General features: G+C 39.4%; 2 protein-coding genes across 4 annotated transcripts in view; one reads left to right on the plus strand and one right to left on the minus strand.

Moving 5' to 3' along the window:
* LOC112464441 (alpha-mannosidase 2) overlaps positions 1–4,417 on the minus strand; it is a 6,389-nt gene extending 1,972 nt beyond the window's left edge. The window contains exons 1-6 of the mRNA XM_025031415.1: positions 3,892–4,417; positions 2,000–3,363; positions 1,583–1,921; positions 1,124–1,432; positions 366–897; positions 74–226 (exon numbers count right to left, since the gene is read on the minus strand). Of these exons, the coding sequence (XP_024887183.1) occupies positions 74–226; positions 366–897; positions 1,124–1,432; positions 1,583–1,921; positions 2,000–3,363; positions 3,892–4,020 (2,826 nt within the window). The 5' untranslated portion in view covers positions 4,021–4,417. The remainder of the gene's footprint in view (positions 1–73; positions 227–365; positions 898–1,123; positions 1,433–1,582; positions 1,922–1,999; positions 3,364–3,891) is intronic.
* Positions 4,418–6,134: 1,717 nt separating this feature from the next.
* On the plus strand, positions 6,135–20,221 carry LOC112464407 (epidermal growth factor receptor substrate 15-like 1). Of its 3 annotated transcripts, none has more exons than XM_025031366.1 (14): positions 6,135–6,467; positions 7,128–7,172; positions 7,253–7,486; positions 7,589–7,861; positions 8,124–8,354; positions 8,454–8,614; positions 8,706–8,865; positions 12,101–12,346; positions 12,955–13,017; positions 13,734–14,077; positions 14,167–14,347; positions 14,710–14,832; positions 15,650–15,961; positions 17,224–20,221. In XM_025031366.1, exons 1-14 carry the CDS (start codon positions 6,441–6,443, stop codon positions 18,001–18,003), a joined length of 3,180 nt encoding a protein of 1,059 aa, XP_024887134.1. In that variant the 5' UTR covers positions 6,135–6,440; the 3' UTR covers positions 18,004–20,221. The 3 variants fall into 3 exon arrangements, with proteins under 3 accessions (XP_024887134.1, XP_024887136.1, XP_024887135.1); XM_025031368.1 differs by having other exon boundaries at positions 17,187–17,274; XM_025031367.1 differs by lacking the exon at positions 12,955–13,017.
* The last annotated feature ends 362 nt before the right edge of the window (positions 20,222–20,583 follow it).

Raw genomic sequence — 20,583 nt, forward strand, 5'->3', positions numbered from 1 at the left:
CTTACCTTTTCATTTTACACGTTTACGTTAAGATACATACAATTCTCTGACAAGACAGAATCGACCAACTTACCTCAAGTTGACCGGATGCCATAGAAGCTACTCCCAATGGCTGTGCCGTAGCGATCGTTAATCTAACTCTTTTATCTTCTATATATGCACTTGCTGCCATTGGATAATAATTCCCTTGTGTAGGAAGCTTGGGAAATCTTTGCCGTCGGATTATCTAAAATTAATCAGATAAAAAAAATATATATACATATATATCACAATTATATATCTCAAGAAGAAAAAGTGACAAATCTTGTCAAGAAGTAAAACTCCAAAACATAACTTTTAATTAGCTATATTCGTAATGTGCTTACATTGAGCCCGTTTAAATCTGTAAAGAATTGGTCGCCGGACGCAATGTCTGTATTGAAACGCATCGCAAGCTCGTAGTTTTGCGTTTCTGTTATGTCAACCTCGTTGAATATGTGCAATCCGAGTCCATCGCTGCCAGGCGAATTGAACAGCGTACAAGTATGCCGCACGTGCGGCAATTCTAGGAATACTCTCGATAAAATTGGTCCGGTTACTAAATGAATGATCGCCCTGCCATCCATAAACACCACGTCTGGTTCCGGCTTGTCAGGCAGGAACAAATAGGCACCACTTTTATCTTTCCCGGAACCTCTAGTGCCATATTTCACAAAGTCCAGATGCACTGGAAACATGGAATTGCCTATTCGCAAAGCTTTCAACAAGCCGGATTTCCCGAAAGAGGCGGACAATTCCGGCCGTTGAGAAATTGAAAATTCCTGGGTATGCGACAAGATTGTCAGGTGACTGAAACCAGGTATCGACGGAATGCTTATGTCAGTGTTGAAAATTGTGACATTAGCTAGATGCACTTCCCTGTTGGAAAAAGAAAAAAATATGTGCGTACAATCTCTCTTTTATTCTTTAGCGTGTGTTCAGTTTTATACATATGAAATATTATTTGCTGAGATGACCCAAACGGATAGATATATTTAACCATAAGCCAGTTTGGAAAAAGCTTTATGCTACCGTGTGGTATATGGCAAGTTTTTCGGGAGATCAATAATTCTCTTTAAGTACATAATCATTGTCGCACACTTACTTTGTATACGATGCTTTGTGCAGCGCGTGAACTATGTACGTAGTAATACCAAATCCTGGTACAGTTGCTAAAAATGATAGTTCGTATCTAGCCGCGGACAATGCGGCTGGACCAATCCAAACGGGAGACACTTGACACTTGACGGACCGTCCTCGTCGATCTGTAACTCTGACGAATGGCGTCGAGACAATCAAAGTTTGCACTTTTGTTCTCTGTCTTGGGAGGGGATTGTAAAGGATAATCTTCCTCGACGGTTTGTCGTCTCCAAGGTTAAGAACGTGCTTCTCGCCCACACTCGTGTGATGAGACCTTCGCGCGAGAAGGATGTGTGTGATTAAATACATTTTCCATAACATTATCAATATACATAACATTAAACGTTTATATACATAAATGCATGTGTGCGATTGACAAACTTATCGATTATTACTCGCGAATTGTTCTGGTTTTATTTCTAACCTGGTTTCATCCAACGAAAAATACACAGCTTCCACATCCATAGACGATACTTGAGGAGTTCTTAATAAATGCGCTATAGATTGTTGAAGTACATGAGCCGAGTTATTCAACGCCATTATCATCTTCTGGGCGTAATCTATCACAACGTTGTCCCTGGCGGTTCCGGTAACTCCATCGTGATGTTGAAACAGCGAGTGCCACATTCTGGCTTTGCTTAAACGGGACGCGAGGCTACCTTCTACCAATTGATCGTTGCCTCTGGCCCAAGCTATAGCGGCTAATGCTTCCGACCCTCTCAAAGTACCCAACAATACGCGATCCAATCTTTTGTGAAAAGGCCTATGCAGATTTAATTATACAAGTTATATTAGACTAGAGATTTATTCAAGTGCAGCCGTCGCGAAAGCGATCCTTTACCTAGAGGTATAGTAGCCGCTCCAATAATGATCATCTCTATCGGAATACGTAAGGAAATCGCCGGACAAAGTGGGAAATTCATTTAAATTGCGCTTCTCTCTGACCGCCTCAAAGTAATCGCTCAACGTTCCAAATTGTATTTGGACGTTCAAATGCCGATTCTCGTTCATGTAGTTGAACAGTTTTTGATAATTGTCATACTGAGCTTCCCACTCGGTGAGGTGCGTATACCTGAAGTCGTCGCCTAAAGGCGCGAGTACCACGTCGGTTTTGAAAAGTTGCGCTTTCTTACGATACTGATCCAGCAGGAGCAACGCTCTTTCCGCTACATTCGCCCTAGTTATGATTTTCGGCGGGATCTTCCACGGGCAACTGAGACCGAAGTTCTGTATTCTGTAAAAATCAAATTGGCAGCACACTTTCGGATCCGGTCCGCACGTATGAGGAACGTCGTAACTGTAAAACGGCATGACGTGAGTGAAGAACTCCGTCGAGCCGTCCGTGTCCCACAATTGCCTCCAACGGAATTCGAGATTTTTCTCCTTGGCCAGTTTCTTCTTCACCGAATAATGAACCCGCTGTATCAAGAGGTTCTCCAGGCCCGACGTCTTCAAGAGATACGGCATAGTGGGAGAAAGACCAAAGGGATCGATGGCCCATCCTGACGTTGGCGTGTAATCCAGATTGTATTTTAGCCACTGATGACCCTCGGTCAATTGCGTGAGTTGAGCGATCCAGTGAGATACAGATTCATCCGGCATCACCCATCCTCCCGACACAATCTCCAATTGTCCATCGTGTATCAGACGACGCACCTCGTCCTTAATCTCTTTGGATTGATCGTCCCACCAAAGTTTGAAGAACGATATTTCCGCCCAGATGAACTTGCGCCTTCTGTCCTCGCTCAATTTAGTCACCATATTGTTCAATATGCTCCTCGTTTGGAACATGTAGTATTTCTCAAAAGTGTTTAACCATCCAGGATCGTTGTGCGAATGAGGCACGACGAAAACTTTTAGTTTTCTGTTAGGATGCCATTGCTTTTCGTCGTACACAATGTTCCAGCCTTGCTTCCAAACTCCGCCGTCTGGATTATCAAACTCCAATTGCTTGTACAACTCTAACATTTGTATGTCGACCTCGGGGACTTTTTCAGCATAAAAATTACACGCGAGACCTTTTCCCGCACGTGATACCGTCGTAGCGTCGGAACGATTAAAATGACGATTGACCGGTTGCGCAACAGGTACAAAATTATCTTTGATTTTTGCCGCTTGCTCCTGCAGAACGCTCATAACTTTGTGGTGTTTGTCAAAATCCTTTTCCAATTTTGCCAGTCTGTTCTCAAAATGGAGCCACTGATTCTGGAGAAAGAACAAGTAATTTTTGTAAATTGCGGCAAATCTGGCTCATGGGAGAAGGTGTGCACTTGAAAGCGAATCAATTAAAATAATCAATTTTTCATCAATATCAAAAAGAAGTGGATTGTTTGCCGTATGCATATACATATATATCGTGCCATGTAAAATAATTTTTCAATATATTTAAAAGTCTGAAAGAAAGAAAGGAAGAAAGGAAGAAATTGGATAAAGATATAATCCTCTGGCGATTTGAATGGTTAGATATACGGATGAGACGATGGAATTAAGAAATGTTTTAAATCTTTGATTAACTTGATTCGTTACCTAGCAGAGCATTCTCCTATCTGTGTGACCTGTGCGACCTCGACTCGAAATAGACAAAAAGAAAACAAGAAAAAATGACGTGTCAAAAACAGGAATTTTTCTACGAGCCATTAAAATCCAGAGAGATTACTTAAAAAAGCATCGTCGAAAATGAGAAAAGAAGGATGATTCTTCTCACTTAACTTGGAAATGGTTATCAAAACTCACATTGCTCATGGAAAGCTTAGGACCCTGTCCAGGTGGGAGAAGGATCAGATCCATCATCAGATAGATCATGACGCAGCAGGCAAGGATCAAACCCACTCCGAGAATGGCCATAGTCCTTCTAGTTCTCATTGTTTCCCGGTCTTAGTTTGCATTGAATTTAACTGCTGAAATTTCACAGCAGTCGTAACTAAATCTCGAGACTGCTCGAGACTAAATCCAGCAGAGCTCACGTCAATTTCGTCAATTTCGGCTGGTAGCTGAATACCGTGACAGAAGTCACAAGTCACAGAAAAGAAGTAAATCTCTTGCGATCTTAACCTAATTTAACCACCGCTTGCGAAGGGACTACATGTTAGCAGGATCACAACTTGTGATTGTCATAAATCCACCTTGCTACTTCGAACTTGGAACTTGGAACTCGCGTCACGGTTAAACGCGATTTATTCGTCAACCACGACGTCGACTGGTCGACGTTGACGACCACGACGCTACCAGCTGCCACTGCCAGCTGCCTAGTGCCTACATCTCCTACATAATCACAAATCACAAGATCACAAGACCAGCAGCAGCAGGGCAGCCGGGCCGGCGGAAAAGAGTGGATTCAAGAGTGGCTACGTAGTTTGCATTTACATCCGTTTTCTCAAGTTGGCGTTGGGGTAGGGTAGAGTCCTTACATAAGTAGAGTCTCTCGTGAGAGTCTGGCCATTGAGCGGACTCACGCGTATTGGTTCAATCAATCATTGTAACAAAATGGCGAAACCAATTAGAATGCGACTACTTTTATACAGGGAGTCTAGTATGTTCACTCAATCCTTTTTTGTGTTTCGCGCCGATTCGTACTGCGCATCGTCATTATTTTGGGTGGAATCAATTAAAAGATTTTTGTACATATGTGTTGTGGTGCATAGTCGGTGTGACGTCACAAACAAACACGAAGGCCCGGTCTACAATGGATGTCGGAAGTCGGAATCGTAAGAAATTGACCAATCACAATCTATTATTTTCCTTGCGGCCGAAGAATAATGAACTGTGATTGGTCAATTTCTTACGACTCCGACTTCCGACATCCATTGTAGACCGGGCATAATGGCTTCTGCCCACAGGACGCGCGGAAACGCTTGCCGCGCGCGCAGCAGCAAGAAGCGACACGGTAGCCACGCAACGTGTCGCTTTTCCGTAAGAATCAAAAGTTTATTGGCAAGCGTTTCCGCGCGTCCTGTGTGGACAGAAGCCATAAAGCCGTGATCAGACTACGGATTGGGATTGAGATTGGATTGAAATTTAATCAATCAGAATAAATAAAACTAACTTCAAGTTTAGTGAACTTTGCTCTACGTGGTCAAATTTTAATCCAATATATCTCAATCCCAATCTGCAGCCTGATCACGGCCCTTTATGCCCGTGTCACACTATGTATCGCGGACGCGGATCGGATATCAGCCAATCACAGATGAGCTGCTCATCCATGATTGGCTAGATTACGATCCGCGATCCGCGATACGTAGTGTGAAGAGCACTTTATGCTAGAGGTCTACACGGCGAGTCGTAAGACGTGACCACGCACAATCGAATTTGAAGGGAGATTGGGCGCGTTCAGCAGACCAAGCCGTTGAGTAGCAGTCAAACGTGATTGGCTCTTACTTTTAGAACCAACCAATCAACGCAGAGCGTTGATAAGACGAACTCAACAATTGGGTCTGCTGAACGCGGCCAATAATCGACCCTCGAAGCCTTGTGTACACGATACTAGAAATCGGTCCGAGTTTCGGTTTAAGCCACGGAAACTGCTGCTTTTCTGTAAGAGCTGCAAGCTGCAAGTTGATTGCAAGTATCGTGTATGTACACAAGGCTTTACAGAATCGCACTATAGCCTCATCGTGTCATGTTTCTTTCTGGCACTGGATGCATCCAGAAGCACGACCGCTCACTGAAGCCATGGCAGGAACGGCAGAAACACAATACAAAGGAACAGGGAATAGATAATAGATACAGAATGCATGGATACACGGCTTTTCCGATCGGTTGGAAATCTACATTCTGTTGCTATTCCCTGTTCCTATTGCCTTTGTATTGCGCATCCAACTTGATGTTGTGAACCAATCACAGAGCGGAACACAACCTAAAATGAATTTTGGAACGCAGCCACTGTCTGGCAGTGGCAGGGTGTAGCACTGTAGCGTGGAGCGTGTAGCACAGCATATAGACCATGGTATAAACATAGACTATAGCACGAATGTATAGTTCGAGCCGAGTGGTTTTGAATAAAACGACAGAGAGATTTCGTCGCGCATCTCGTCACTCGTGTCTCGTGTAAACCGTTTTCTCTTCAGAAAGTTCCCTCTGTCGTCGCGCGCTTGTCGCTCATCCTTGATTTCGCGATCGCGCCTGCAGGAAGAGGATTGAGAATATTGAGATTCCACGATAATTTGCCGGAATGTCCAGTGATTAAAGGCGGTATATCCGCGAAATGTTGGACGAACGTGTTAAAATCGAAATCGTACGCTATCGATTGAGAGTCTGATTGGTTAAGCCAGTGCTTTAATGCAAGTATGGCCGCCCTGCCGTCACCTACGCAGGTACATGACAATTTTGACGATTTTACAAGAATACTACCGTTTGTTGTGACTCGCGCGCGCTATAGGAGCTTCCTCCCGTAAGCCCTCGTCGTGACTCGCACCACTCGCACCAAACTGTCGCGCTAATCGCCAAACTTTCGCGTCGCCCACGATCGCCCCGTGTCTGAGGAGGGCGGTCCACAGTTTGGTGCCTCGAGTGTCGAGTAATTTTTCGCGTATATTATATATATATATCAAGTATCTTGATGTCGAGCTTTTACTCGCCTGAGAGGAAGTCTCTTTAGCGTCGTTCGTTTCATTGATGCGTTCCGGAAACTTGGCGCGACAACTTGCCTTCTTTTGGCGGCACATCGCTCGCTTGACGCTTGTAGCTTGTATAGCTCCACGATAAATAAGCGAGTCGACGTTTGAGCGTCGCGCTTTTGTTTTCGCCGAAAATTTTAAGTCGCTTTACTCGTTATTTATTATTCTCGTATCGACGTTATTGTTAAACTTTTTTATCGATATGATGGGGTCAAATGGGGCCATGGTCAAATAATTAAATACATCTATTCATCATGTCACTTGAGGGAGAGAGAGATAGGCCTTACTCGTCTTGCTCTATTACTGCTGCAGATAGGCATAAAGAATACCTACATTTGAATTTGGTTTCTTTTACAGGTGGCTGGAAGCCATACCGCGATATATGAAGCTTATTACAATCAGGTATATTATTGTTGTTATTATTATTAGGTTTTAGAAAGAGCAGAGGTGTATTTCATATACATGTATGTTTGTGCCTCTAGGTCGATCCAAACGGATATGGACGGATCGAGGCGATGGACGCTGCGAGATTTCTCAAAAAGTCCCAGCTGAGCGACGTTATTTTGAGTAAAATATGGGATATGGCTGATCCGCAGTCGCGGGGCTTCTTAGATAAGTCTGGCATGTTTGTCGCGCTCAAGTTGTGCGCGTTAGCCCAGACGGGGAAGGATTTGAATATGTCTAATTTAAGCCTCGGCGTGTCACCACCGAAAATGGTAAATTTACGCACACGCCAAACGGCGTGCGCATGCTTTTCTTTCTTTTTTCACACGTGAAACAAACCTCGCGTCATTTATCCTGTTTGTGTGATTTGTCAGGGAGACATCACGGTCGTTCCGCAGAAAACTATCGCCAATGCTCTGCCTGTAATAACATCCGTCAATAATGGAGATTGGTCAATTAATCCTACAGAACGGGCGAAATATGATCAGCTTTTTGATAGCTTACAGCCATCCAATGGTTATATATCTGGAAATAAAGTGAAGGGTGTTCTTATGGACAGTAAACTTGATATGGACACTCTTGGCAAGATTTGGGACTTGGCGGACATGGACAAGGATGGTATGCTGGATAGACATGAATTTGTAGTTGTGAGTATCACGTATACTTTTTTGTATATGCCAAAATAGCTTTTGCATAACAAATGGATCCCGCCGTAGCATTAGGCATTGGTTGAAAGAACACGTTCTAATGGCAGAATGAGATTCTCGAGTACGAGTAGAGAAATTTATGTTGGACGACAAATATTATTACTTTGTTTTGTGTAGCGACACCTAACGATATTTTTTTATCGCTTGAATTACATTTTCTTCTCTTTTCTTTTTATCTAACTTTAATTGTTATTTTATACAGGCTATGCATCTTGTGTATAAAGCATTGGAAAAATATGCGATACCAAGTGTACTTCCACCAGAATTAATGCCACCTGGGAAAAGGAAAGACATTATTATCCCCAAGGCTAAGTCTCCTACGCCAATGAGCATAGCGATTGCCGCCGCGTCACCGTCACCGCAACCACCGCCGATTCCACCCTTACCCAATACTACGGCTGTAAAGAGCTTGTCCGGGTTAGACGTCGTAAAAGTATTTATCTTTTAAACTGTAATTTAAAAACTTGTAATGCTTACTACGTTTCTGCATTATTCAAAACACTGCTAATGTTCTTATACCGTATATTTTCAGGCAAGCGCGCAACAATGGGTAGTTTCGGCCGAGGATCAAGTAGCTGCGGAAAAATTATTTTTACAAGCCGACATGGATAGGGACGGATTTGTCTCTGGTACAGAGATCAAAGACGTCTTCCTACAAAGTGGACTTAAACATCCCGTGTTAGCGCATATATGGTAATAGCACAGTGCCATTTTTACTACGGACAATTTACCAGAGATTCTCAATAGTGTAACATTAATAACGAAAAACCATTTCATGAATTAGGAGTTTATGTGACATTTGTCAAAGTGGAAAACTGAATAAGGAACAATTTGCCATAGCTTTGTGGCTTATCAAGCAAAAACTTAATGGCATAGATCCTCCGGCGAGTTTAACTCCCGAAATGATACCACCTTCTATACGGAAAGCTGGGGAAACTATAGTGGTAATATTTTTAAAATATTTTTCTCCAACGTACAATATGCTGTATTTAAAGCAACTTTATCGCTTTTCTTTCATCCCCCGTTCGGACACTAGAGCAAACGCATGCTTGCTCTTGCTCATTTTATAAACTGTCGATGACGAACAACTTTAATTAAATACACGTCAGCGTTTAAAAACTTATTAATGCATCGTATATCGCGTTCGTCCCTTGAATGCTCTCCAAAACATTGTCAGAACTATGCTAATTATAACGATAGCACCAATCAAGATAACATGATGATTCAGTTTGAATTCTATCTCTCCAATCACATTCAGCTTTATTATTCCAGCAACTTCGTTATTCTGCCAACAACTAGAGTAGTAAAAAAAAAAAAATGATTTTTTTTACTAAGATTATTATTGTTATGTAACCTTGTCCATTGACGAATTTAATTTACCTGTATGTATTAGTATCCTCGAACTTTAAAGATTCGAATAGTATTTGCATCTGAGAATTAATATGAATTCTTCCGTTCGATTGGAATTTAATGTGAGATGGAATTATCGCTTTATCATTGATTCGCCAAACAATCGGAACGTCTGTATTCAGATTTCTAAAACAAATTGTATATTATTTTTTATATTTATCGTGATTAGTGAAACATAATTAGAATTTATAAATTTTACCCTGGACAGACAAGTTTGATTTTTTTATCATGTTTTTCATAAATTACGCTACGTGCAATCGATGGCAACGGTTCGGGCATTCCTTGAATCATAGAAAATATACCAGCGCTATTGTTTGCACTTTCCAGAACATTGCCTTTTTCATCGCGCACCTCAAATATGATACTTTTCTGACATTTTTTCTGTCTCAAGAATAATATCTATTTTAATTATTTGACCCTCATTTTAAAGTTTCTATTATTTCAGCCACATTAGATTGCGTGGCATGTCATCGTGTGAATGTTTTCTTTGTACGTCGAAATGGTTCTTTCGTTTATTACCTTATTTAAATTACATGTATTTATATACATGTTTATATACATTAATAAAGTTGAGAAAACTTTCTGTTTATTTTAGGAATTAATAAATAGTTTTAAACTTTGATCTATGAGATCATTGATCGTGAAAAGTCAATTCTCATTGGAAATTGTGTAAAGTGAATTGTGTACGTTTACTCGTTAAGATTCGGATAATTGAGAAGAAAGTTTTTTTTTTCGACATATTTTGCCAATGTGTAACTGTCGAACGCGAGTGTAGCATATGTAAAAGGACTAATTTATATTTCGACATATTGCGAGAGAAAACAAAGATTCACCGGTTTTTTATAAATACGCTTTAAGACTTCTGCCGCGCGCATACCTTGCAATATCGTCTCATAATTGCAGTTTTTTTCTTTTTAATAACGGGTATTAGTCGCACTTGTTCTGGAACAAGTCTCGATTTGCACGGTAGCTTGTTTTTAAATAACATTAACGCCGTTCTCAATTGAACGTTCAAGGTTGTATTTGTCACTTCCGTCTGCATCGTGCCTTCGTGCGCTCGATTCCATTCATCGGCTTGAAATTTAATTTAGGAGTTTTAGCAAAAGGAAATATTTAAAGGAGATTTTGCTTTTTTACTTACCTTTCGTTATACCTCGCTTCATATGTTGCAATTCATTCATTGTCGATGCGCTTTCGTTAACAAGATATTTATGCTCTGACATTTCTGAAAGAGAGACAGTACAGTAACCGTATCGCAGCTTTATCCCGACCGCGTCGCACATAGAACAAGGACTCCATGTTGTCCAAGTAGTATAAATCTTCAGCTTGTATTCCGGCACATTTTCCACCAATACTGTTCTATCTGGATGTACATTCATCGTTTCCAAATCGCTATCAATATGTAAATGGTAAACTGACCCTACGGTATCTCCTACTTCACACCAATACGACCCCGCTTGCTCTAACTGAGAATCATTATTAATTTATTAATTATACTATTTATATTATTGAGATTAACATTATTGCAAAAGTCATTCTTTTTTCAATAACGTGTGTGTATATATTATATATATAAAACATACAGAGTATCTCCGCCTGTCTGATCTTTTGCAGAGTTACACGTATGCTATAACTCTTTTCGGGGTTTATACCTTGACATTGTACATGACGATATATCGGTTATCTGGTGAATTAAGAATGCGATCTGTATTCCGCAGTGTACTTTTAGCGCTACTGCTTTCACTGCTGTTGTTAAAATACCATTCTATTAGAGAGGTCACATGTATCTCCATCGGCGAGATGCAGATTTGGCATTCTAAACTGTAAATCAATCAATTCGTTCAAATTTCACCGTAATTGTGCATGACAAATTTTTAAGATTATCTTGTTGATCAATCGCACGTTACGGACGTCCCCTCGAGCGCTATGAGCGCGCTCGGATAAGTAATTTTGTCGTGCCTCACGTCCGCATATATTTCCTCCAGGCACTCGTAATAATCTAGCCACTGTTGTTTGTGTAGATGTCTCAGGGTCTTGTTAGCTCTCGGGTATTCATAATCGTCGATATTCAGAAACATTTCGTCACCTTGTTATGATTACAATCATTTAAATATTTTTATAATTGCAATTATGTATTTATATATATTTATACATCATATAAATGTCGACATCTGTACATCTAATCACGTGTAAGCGGGTCTCTTTTTTTTTTTTTTTTTTTTTTTTTTTTTTTTTATCAAAGCGCCTACCTACCGTGTTTGTCGTTAAACAATTTATTGATAATCTTTTTTCGTAATTCGTACTTGATTAACAAGTTTGGTAGTAGCAAAGCTAAATATATGTTGTTTAAATAATAGATTAAGATAATTGGCACAACGGATATCTTCATTATCGTTGTGCCATGAGTCGTCGCGTGAAGTATTCGCAATATATGAAATGAAATATCCATCTAATGTCGTGTCATTTTTTTTCATATACATATAAAAAATCAAGAATTCATCAAACAATTAAATACCTTAAGGCTTCTTAATGGCGAAATGGCGTGTGCCTTGTAGACAGACAATCTTGGATTTATCTACATTAGAATTACATAATTAACACTTTGTTTTTTACGTTGAGTTACGTTGAAATCCTTATAATTTATAGACGTCATCTTTCTTTTCCAGTATAAATGAATTTTAGATGTATTGAAATACATGTCATTTCTTTATATGGTAGGAAATGTTGATCAGATATTAACATTTCTAAATATGTTTCTATACTGTACAGGAAAACAATAACATATCAGGCTATTCGAATCCGGAATTGGATATGATAAGTAAAGACATAGCGGAACTCGTGCGTGAAAGACAAAGCATGGAGCAGGATATAGCGCAAAAGGAAGCCGACATTAAGATAAAGAACGGGGAGATTAAGAGTCTTCAAAGCGAATTGGACACGCTTGCGGCAACCCTGAAGCAACTTGGAAATCAGAAGGGTGAGGCGCAGAAGAGATTGAACGATTTGAAAGCGCAGGTAAACGGAAGTTCGGTAATGTAACCGGCTTGCTTACTGAATGTCCGCGGCACTGCTTTTTATAGGTACAACTACGGTGCGGTAGTGGTACGCATATACAGTTGTCGCTTGCTCTTGTAAGATGAAGCCAATTTTTTACATAACGATATTTAATAAGTGCAGTGAAGTAATAATAAATGTAAGCTATTGCACTTTTTGAGTATACCAATACATTCGTTATATTTACGTTTTGTTACGTACGAATAATAATACATAGAGACCACAGATACGACAGTAATACAAGACATAAATTACATTTATTATATACGTCTATCCTAATCCATTTTCTTACTGTTTTCTTGATCGTTATTATTTTTTTTACTACGTAATTATTGTGAATTAATCATCTACTTATTCACTTTGCATACATAATAAGCAAGAGTTAACGGCGTTTACTGACGTATATCTCTGTGACACAATCGTAATTAATTATAGGCAGTAAATTTTGAAGAAAGGGAAGGGAAGAAAAGCGAGGAAAATAGAAAAAAGTTTGATTTTACTAATTATGCATCTAGTTCTTTGTATTATATTTTTCTTTATGATTTTGTTTTATTATGTTTGGTTTGTAGAAGACCGAAGTAGATAGAGATTTGAGTGAGGTCGAAGAGAAGATTCAGAGGGAACTGAAGAAGGTACATAAAAAGATGACAGTTTCGCTTAAAGTGGATCGTTACCTTTGCGCATTATAATGTCGTTCGTTACGTACGAATATCTGTCGCGGTTATTAGGAAATAAATCTCGGGTAAATTTTTTCTTTTCTTTTTTCTTCTTTTACGTAATTACATATTTTGTTATGTTTCTACGATGCGTGCGTACGTGCGTGCGTGCGTGCGTGCATGTGCGCGTGTATTACATGTCGTATTACATGTCTTATGCGCGCTCGTGCGCTGGGGTGTGTGTATAATATCGCTAACATCGTCTTTCACTGATAGGTAAATACATATATGTCCTTTGAAAACATTTTTGTGCGAAAGTAAATAAAACCTACAATCTCTATTATATTATGCTTTCCAACTTCTACTTTTGTACAAAACATACGCACTGATAGCGCTAATGCATTATTGGTGCTTTTCTGGCATGAATTATACACTTTTTCTATTACACTCTTTCCCGTGACATATAACGTGTAACTGTAGCAAAATTAAATAATATATTATCAAATAAATAAAATCAAATCGTGTATCTCTTTATGTTTTGACTATATCAATTGTACAAACGTAATAGCAACATACAATTATATACCGGATAATAATGTGCAATTTATTATTTTTACTTGAAATTTACGGGGAAGAGAAGGGGAGGGATAAGCAAATACAAATCTTTATAAATCAATTTTATCTTCTTCGAGGTCGATAAGCTCCGTCAACAAGCTGAGGAACAAGAATCGGTGCTGCGGGGTCAGGAAGAAGAGCTAAACTTCAAGAGGCAAGAGCTCGAAGGGCTGCGGCAAGAGGAGCAGCAATTAGAGCAGCAACAGAACAAAAACAGGGACCAATTAAATGAGCTGACGAAAAAGTTGCAAGATACTCAGTTAGAGATTTGTCAAGCAAAGGCAAAGATCACTCATTTACAGGAACAACAGCGTCAGATGAGCGATGCCATTGCGCTTTATGACTCTGCACTCGCTGCGGGAGACGTCAATCTTGTACCTGATACTAGTCTACAATTTATACCCGAGATCGAAGATTTGGAGTGCGTATATATTGCATATACTTTATTTGAGACGAATTTTCTTATCGGAATTATATGTGTGTGTATGTGTGTTGTAAAAAAAAAAATAGATACGAAACGACAACTAAGAATACGGGTGAGACGAATGAAATAAAAGCAGATGCAATCGGGACTGGCGCTTTAAACGGATTTGGAGACCAAGATCCTTTCGCATCGAATAAAGCCAAAGAAGCATTTAGCGCAACGATGTCGGATCCGTTCGGAAGCGCGTTTCCCACGCAACAATCTAACGTAAGTTCTTTTTACGGCCATGTCCACGTACTATGCTCATCTACTCTCCTGCTTCTTACGACATTTTCTCTTGCTCTACTCTTTCATTATTTTGCGTATGCGTATATCTACGCGACGATGTGTAGAGTGGACAAACAAACAAACAAAAAAGATAGAAAACGTGGTTACGCAGTCACGTAAATATGAACGAAGTAGTGGAAGAAGAGCGCAAGAACAAAAGATGACAGAGAAAAAGATGAAGCAGAAAGTAGAAAATGTCAGACTGCAGTGTTTGACTATAACGATGTAATATTTATGAGCGATATTTTAATCTTTCATTCTTTAAGCACATGGTCACTAATTTCAAAAAAACCATCCTATAGAATGGTTTTGCGGCAGATCCTTTTACCACGTTCGATAATACTAACGTAGCGGCAAAGCAAGATCCTTTCGATCCATTTGGTAATGGAAAGCGAGCTGAGAATAAATCACCCGCAGCTACGTCGGTATGTAAAATTTTACTTGTTTGCGAACGTTTGGTCAAAACCTCCATATTTTTAACTCCGGTTTGGTTTTAAACAGTTTTTGTTTTTAACACTTTTTCCAATTCCCACTTTTGTCTCGCTGGCACGATAGCACGATGAAGTTGGGAGAAAGTATTAACCCTTCGAGGCTACACAGGGTGGCGGCCACCCTGACAAAAATTCAGGGCGATATTTTTAATTATCTACATTTTATTTTATCTTACAATTAGTTATCTTTTCTGAGGTATTTATGTAATATTTGTTAATAAAAATACACTTTAGTTTAATTTTAATCAGAAATACATAAATTAAAATGTGAAAATACGCGTTCGCCTTACCTACCCAAAATCTCAACTTTGATCTTCAAAGTAATTATGTTGATTGGAACGCCCATGCAAGATGTATTTTTTTCCCTTAAAATAACACCATTTTTACATAATTTCTAAATGGCTGCTACTTAATATCGAATCGATTTTTTTATAAAAAATTGGGAGCACATTTCGGATTCTGCACCATATATATATTTTTGACCAACACCCTTAAGATGTTTCATGAATTTTTATGTGCACATTAATTTGAATTATGAGACTTTGAATCCGTCTGGGTGGCGACCACCCCAGTGCGGCCGGGGTGTATTAAAAAAAAAAAAAAAAAAAAAAAAGGAGGTGTGACTTCGGAGAGTTAAAGATATAGATAAAATTATTAGTATTAAGATTATGAATACCTGGTCGATATATTTCATGCTATATCGAAACGTTGTTAAATAAGATGCTGATAGGAACAATGGTTTTCTGTTAAGAACACGAAGGATCCATTTGGAGAGGATCCCTTTGCCAATCTTCATGCGCCTCCTCGTCCCGAGAGCCCCAGTCCTGCTCTTCCACCAAAGAAAGCGAAGCAACCACCGCCACGACCGGCTCCGCCACGACCGAGTCAAGGTCCTACTACTGGTCCAATGAGAGCGGCACCCGCACCCCCAACGCCTTCACCCACTCCAGATCCATTTGCGAACGCAAATTCAGATCCATTTGGCGCTCAGCAAACAACAATCGATAACAATAATAGTTTCGCATCTTCCGGATTCGCCGACTTTGCCAATTTTGATTCCAAGGTGCGTATTTAATGGTATCTTTTATTCTAAATACAATCACTTTTCGTAATTGTTTTCGCCTTTTGTTTTCCTTTTGCGTTATTTTCTCTCTTAGCAACTTTTATACATTTTTTAAATACATATACACAACCCAGGGAAACTTGACTATTTTTTCTAATACTGTCATGATTGTCTAGTTTACTTACAATTCACTTACAATTAGACATGTGATATATGAGTGACAGATGAGTGAATTTTATAGATGAATACCAGAGGAACTTGCCTTACGCGATGTTCATACGTATACACGGTGATACAGGATACTCATATACAAGGTGTCCCATCTTATTTTCATCAGGCGAATTACTCGAAAACTGAGCCCTTGCCTGTGGGCAGGCAAACATGTTCCAGACACAATAACAAAAATTTCAAACTCGTGCACGTGGCACAGTATAGGTATTCAGACTTTCTGGAAAATATTTGCCCGCAATTGTTAGAGAACATACCACTATCTATAAATCTATAAATTTAAATATATGGATGCACAACACGATGATACTTGACCTTATAGTAGGTACTAGGAACTAGAGTCTCTTATCAAAAAGTCACTCACACAAATCTTTCCTAATACGGATCGATAGATACGGATAGAACGAAGAAGACAACAAGTTAATTAACTTTTACATTCGTCAAACTTGATACCAACAAATTAGTTTTGACGATGATATATATATATCACGTTAAAAATCATCTCGCGGCAATTATTCCCTATACAATCAAGAAGAATATAAAATTGTGATTTTTACGTGATTTAATTGATTGTGTATTTAATTTTGTTTTGTATTTAGGTAGAAGCTGCACAATTTTTTTGTTTTCCTACTATTGAGCTGCCTTCTGGAGTGTATCGTCTGCAAATTAATTTATTTATCATTTTTCTTTTTAGGAATTTTTCTATTTCAAGTTTATTTGCATTGTCGCATGAATATATATTTGATTATTGTTGATTTTAGTTTTATTTTCTGCGATGTATTCGAACCACGTTATAATGGATAACGATACACGTAAGGTTTCTTACCTTGCGTATATAGTTTGTCCTTGAAGTATGTGTCTCGAACATCGCATAAAATTCCAGCACCTTCGACGTAGCTTTGTGACGTAGTGTGAGAGTAGCGGCCTAATCTGCCAGCCCGAGCAGCCGGCGAGGACAGTCGACGGCGATCCGCGTCATTCTCTTCTACCTTTTCAGTAAAACGAAATTGACCAGTGACAAAAACCTGCTTCAGCCAGAACCAACGGCTAATCGAACGGCTCCACCAAGAGCGACGAGTAAAACCACCCACGTAGCGGCGATGGCGCAACCGAAGCTGTCGGACTTTACGGAGGATCCCTTTCGAGATTATCGTTACGAAGACCCTTTCAACATAACGGACCCGTTCGCCGACGAGGCGGAGGACCTGAACGCGAACAAGAGGAGCAGCAGCAGCAGTAGGGGGACGGAGAAGACTGATCCTTTCGGCTTCGAGACGCGATCCGCGTTCTCGAGTAAAAACACTTTGGCTAAAGTTTTCGACAATGATTTCTCAAGTACCTTCCCGCTCGCTAAAGCGAAAGCCGAGAGGAACAGTACGAGTGACACGAGCACGAGCAGCGCGAGCAAGTTCGACGTCGATTTTGGGAAAGCCTTTTCCGCCGATAACAAAAACGTTCGAGACATCGAGGCTGATTTTTCTCAAGCGTTCGCCAACGTCAAGGCGAAAACGATCAATCTCGACGAAGCGTTCGCGAGTAAAGACGCGAAGGCCGTCGCGAGGCAGCACGAATCAGATGTAGCGCACGCTTTTAAGTCCAATGTCATTTATAACGATGAGAAACTCGCCGACAGCTTCGGCAAGATGTGGAACGGTAATAACATAACGAATTTATCGGAGGACGAGCAACTTGCGTGGGCAGAAAAGCAAAGTATAAAAGCGGAAGAAGAGCGGCTCAGGCGTAAGGAGAAGGAAGACGCCGAACTAGCTCTCGCTCTCGAATTGAGTAAACGGGGAAAGTCGGGAAACGTTTAAACCTCGATCGGTGACGCTACTACTTCCTTTCGTTGATTATCGTACCGTAAACCTGTTAAATTGCATGAGAAAGTTTCGCGTCTCATAATAATGGTATTGTTACGCAAGCTTGCATTGTTACGCATTAGCATCACGTATAGAAGCGAAATGTAGACAGATTTATCAGGTTTATCAGATTTATCAGATTTATCAGATTGACAATAACGGGTCGGTCGGGTATTAACACAGATATTAAGAGTACCCTGAAAGAAAGAGAAAAATTATTAATTATTATGGATGTTATTACACACAGACGATATTTTCGGTTGAGCGTAAAACCTTATCGAAATTTCATATATATCTCAGTGTTTTCAAATGATTCAGCTATTTGCAAGAATTCACAAAAAGAGAGTTATTTTTTTTTATCTTTTCGTATCTTACTTTTGTATCTTTTTTTCTCTTGATGACCCACTATTCGCGAACGCTATCCGATCCGAGAGTGTTACGCGGCTATTCTGAGTTACAACTATAAATATATACTTGAATGATAATAAATAAAAATAATATATGAAAAGTTCATGTTGTAAAAGAGTTATTCGATCGAAGCACGGTAACACAGTATCGTTAAATGCATCGTTATCAATATGTAAACGCCTATATAGTAATCGAATATTACGAGATTTCAACGACATTCGTCGCTGATCGCTCAGCAGCATATAAGAAGATCTAAGTCACTTTTCACGCCAGCCTTTAACGTAAACTTGATGTAAAAGAGAGTGGGAGGGGGGGGGGAGAGAGAGAGATGAGCACGCATTTAACGGTGAGCGAGGTATTGAAATAATTTCGGCGACAATGCCGTCTAATTCAGTTTTAGAACAAGTTCCAAAGAATGTAGCGTTTCGAAGAAGGCGGGCATATCTTTACGCTTGGTGAAAACGGGCTCTCTATAATACGTCCGACGAATAGGACTCGGAAGACCAAGCGTAAAGGATCACGTCCATCTCGACTACAATGTAATATCATATAATTTCGACAACAACGTTATACATGTATCTCATACGATGTATATATTAATATTATGAGATATATATTAAGTCACAATAATTCTCATTGCGTAAGTTTTTATTATCACGTCGTAATTGTTTAGTTGTAAGTTTATAGTACACATACATTGTATGCGGAGAGACGCTATATAATATATCATCAGTAATATCAGTGCGAGCAGAAGCTTGTGTCGATATACCTACATATATTCGTGTCACAATTCAGTGTATCTTTATTTAGTTTGACTCGCGTCTATTATGTATAATTTTGATTTCATCTCGCCTTTAGACGTTTAATGTGTATGTATGTGTGTACGCGAGTATGTGTACGTACTGTAGGTATGCGTTGAGAAAATTCCACCAAAATAAATGTACGATACGATCGAAATGTCTATCGCTTGGTTTATACGCACAAACACTATAGTGGACTAGTTTGGCTTTGACCGATAAATTAAGTGGGGAAGTTTCCGATTTTCTCGACTCTGGCTGAATGTTCTCGATATCTCTCGTATGTTTTATTCGGTGTTGGACACTTTCGTCCAACATCACGATGACGGGCAGATGAGTTTTGTCACGCCGACAAAGAAAGATCTATCGACGGGAGATCTTTTAATAAGAATCCAATTGCCGACGTACAGTCAAGATGATATAAAGGAGATATGATACGATATGATATACAAACGTAGCGCATAATTTTGCACGACGTTCCCATATTCGTTATTTAGATCGAAGACTCGCCCACGATATTATATATCGCTCGCATTATATATCTATATCACATATCGTAAGTATGCAGATTGCGTATGTAACAAACGCGAGGTAGAAAGCAGATCCGAGATCGTCGATTTGTTTTTTAGGGAAGCGTGCGAGAAACGGTACTGAAGAGTCTTGAACAATTCGTTATAATTGTACGTGTCTCATTGAATATGATCGGTCGTATTAGGGAAGGAGAGTGAATCGATTGAAAACGATCAAAATATCAAGTTTTATTTTATTTTATTCTTGCGAAAAAATATATCATACCGTTTTTTCCTGCACGCTTGGATTTATAAAATTCTTATTTTTGAATGGGTGTGGATGCGGGTGTGTAAATAGCTAAAAAAGAGAGGTTGAACATACATTCTTTTGCGGTTTAAATGGTTGCAAGCGAACGGAAGTTCCCAATTCTACAATTATTAAACTCTGTTATATATTCATCCTTCCAATATTCCTTCTTTTGCGACGTTATCCTGGCATCAAAATTATGCAACGGATTATAGAGCTGCCACCCTATATATGACTATAAAATATTTGAAATTATAAAATGTCAGTGAAAACCCAACTCGGAACGTAACGTATATTTTTATTAATCTACCAAGTTTTCTGATAGTAATTTTTAAATTTTGTTTATTTATGTACATTATATAAATTTTAATTTTGTTTTCGCTCTTATCGTAGCTGATTTGATACTGCATTTAAAAATTCAAATGTCGCGCCACGTTTTGAAGAAAACTTTTATTGGTTGGCCAGTTATTTGGCTGCATTAGTCCCAGTTTGGGCCGAGTTTCCACTGAGCGCA

Source organism: Temnothorax curvispinosus, unplaced genomic scaffold (genome assembly GCF_003070985.1).
Source record: "Temnothorax curvispinosus isolate PA1 unplaced genomic scaffold, ASM307098v1 QBEX01014232.1, whole genome shotgun sequence".
NCBI lineage: Eukaryota > Metazoa > Arthropoda > Insecta > Hymenoptera > Formicidae > Temnothorax > Temnothorax curvispinosus.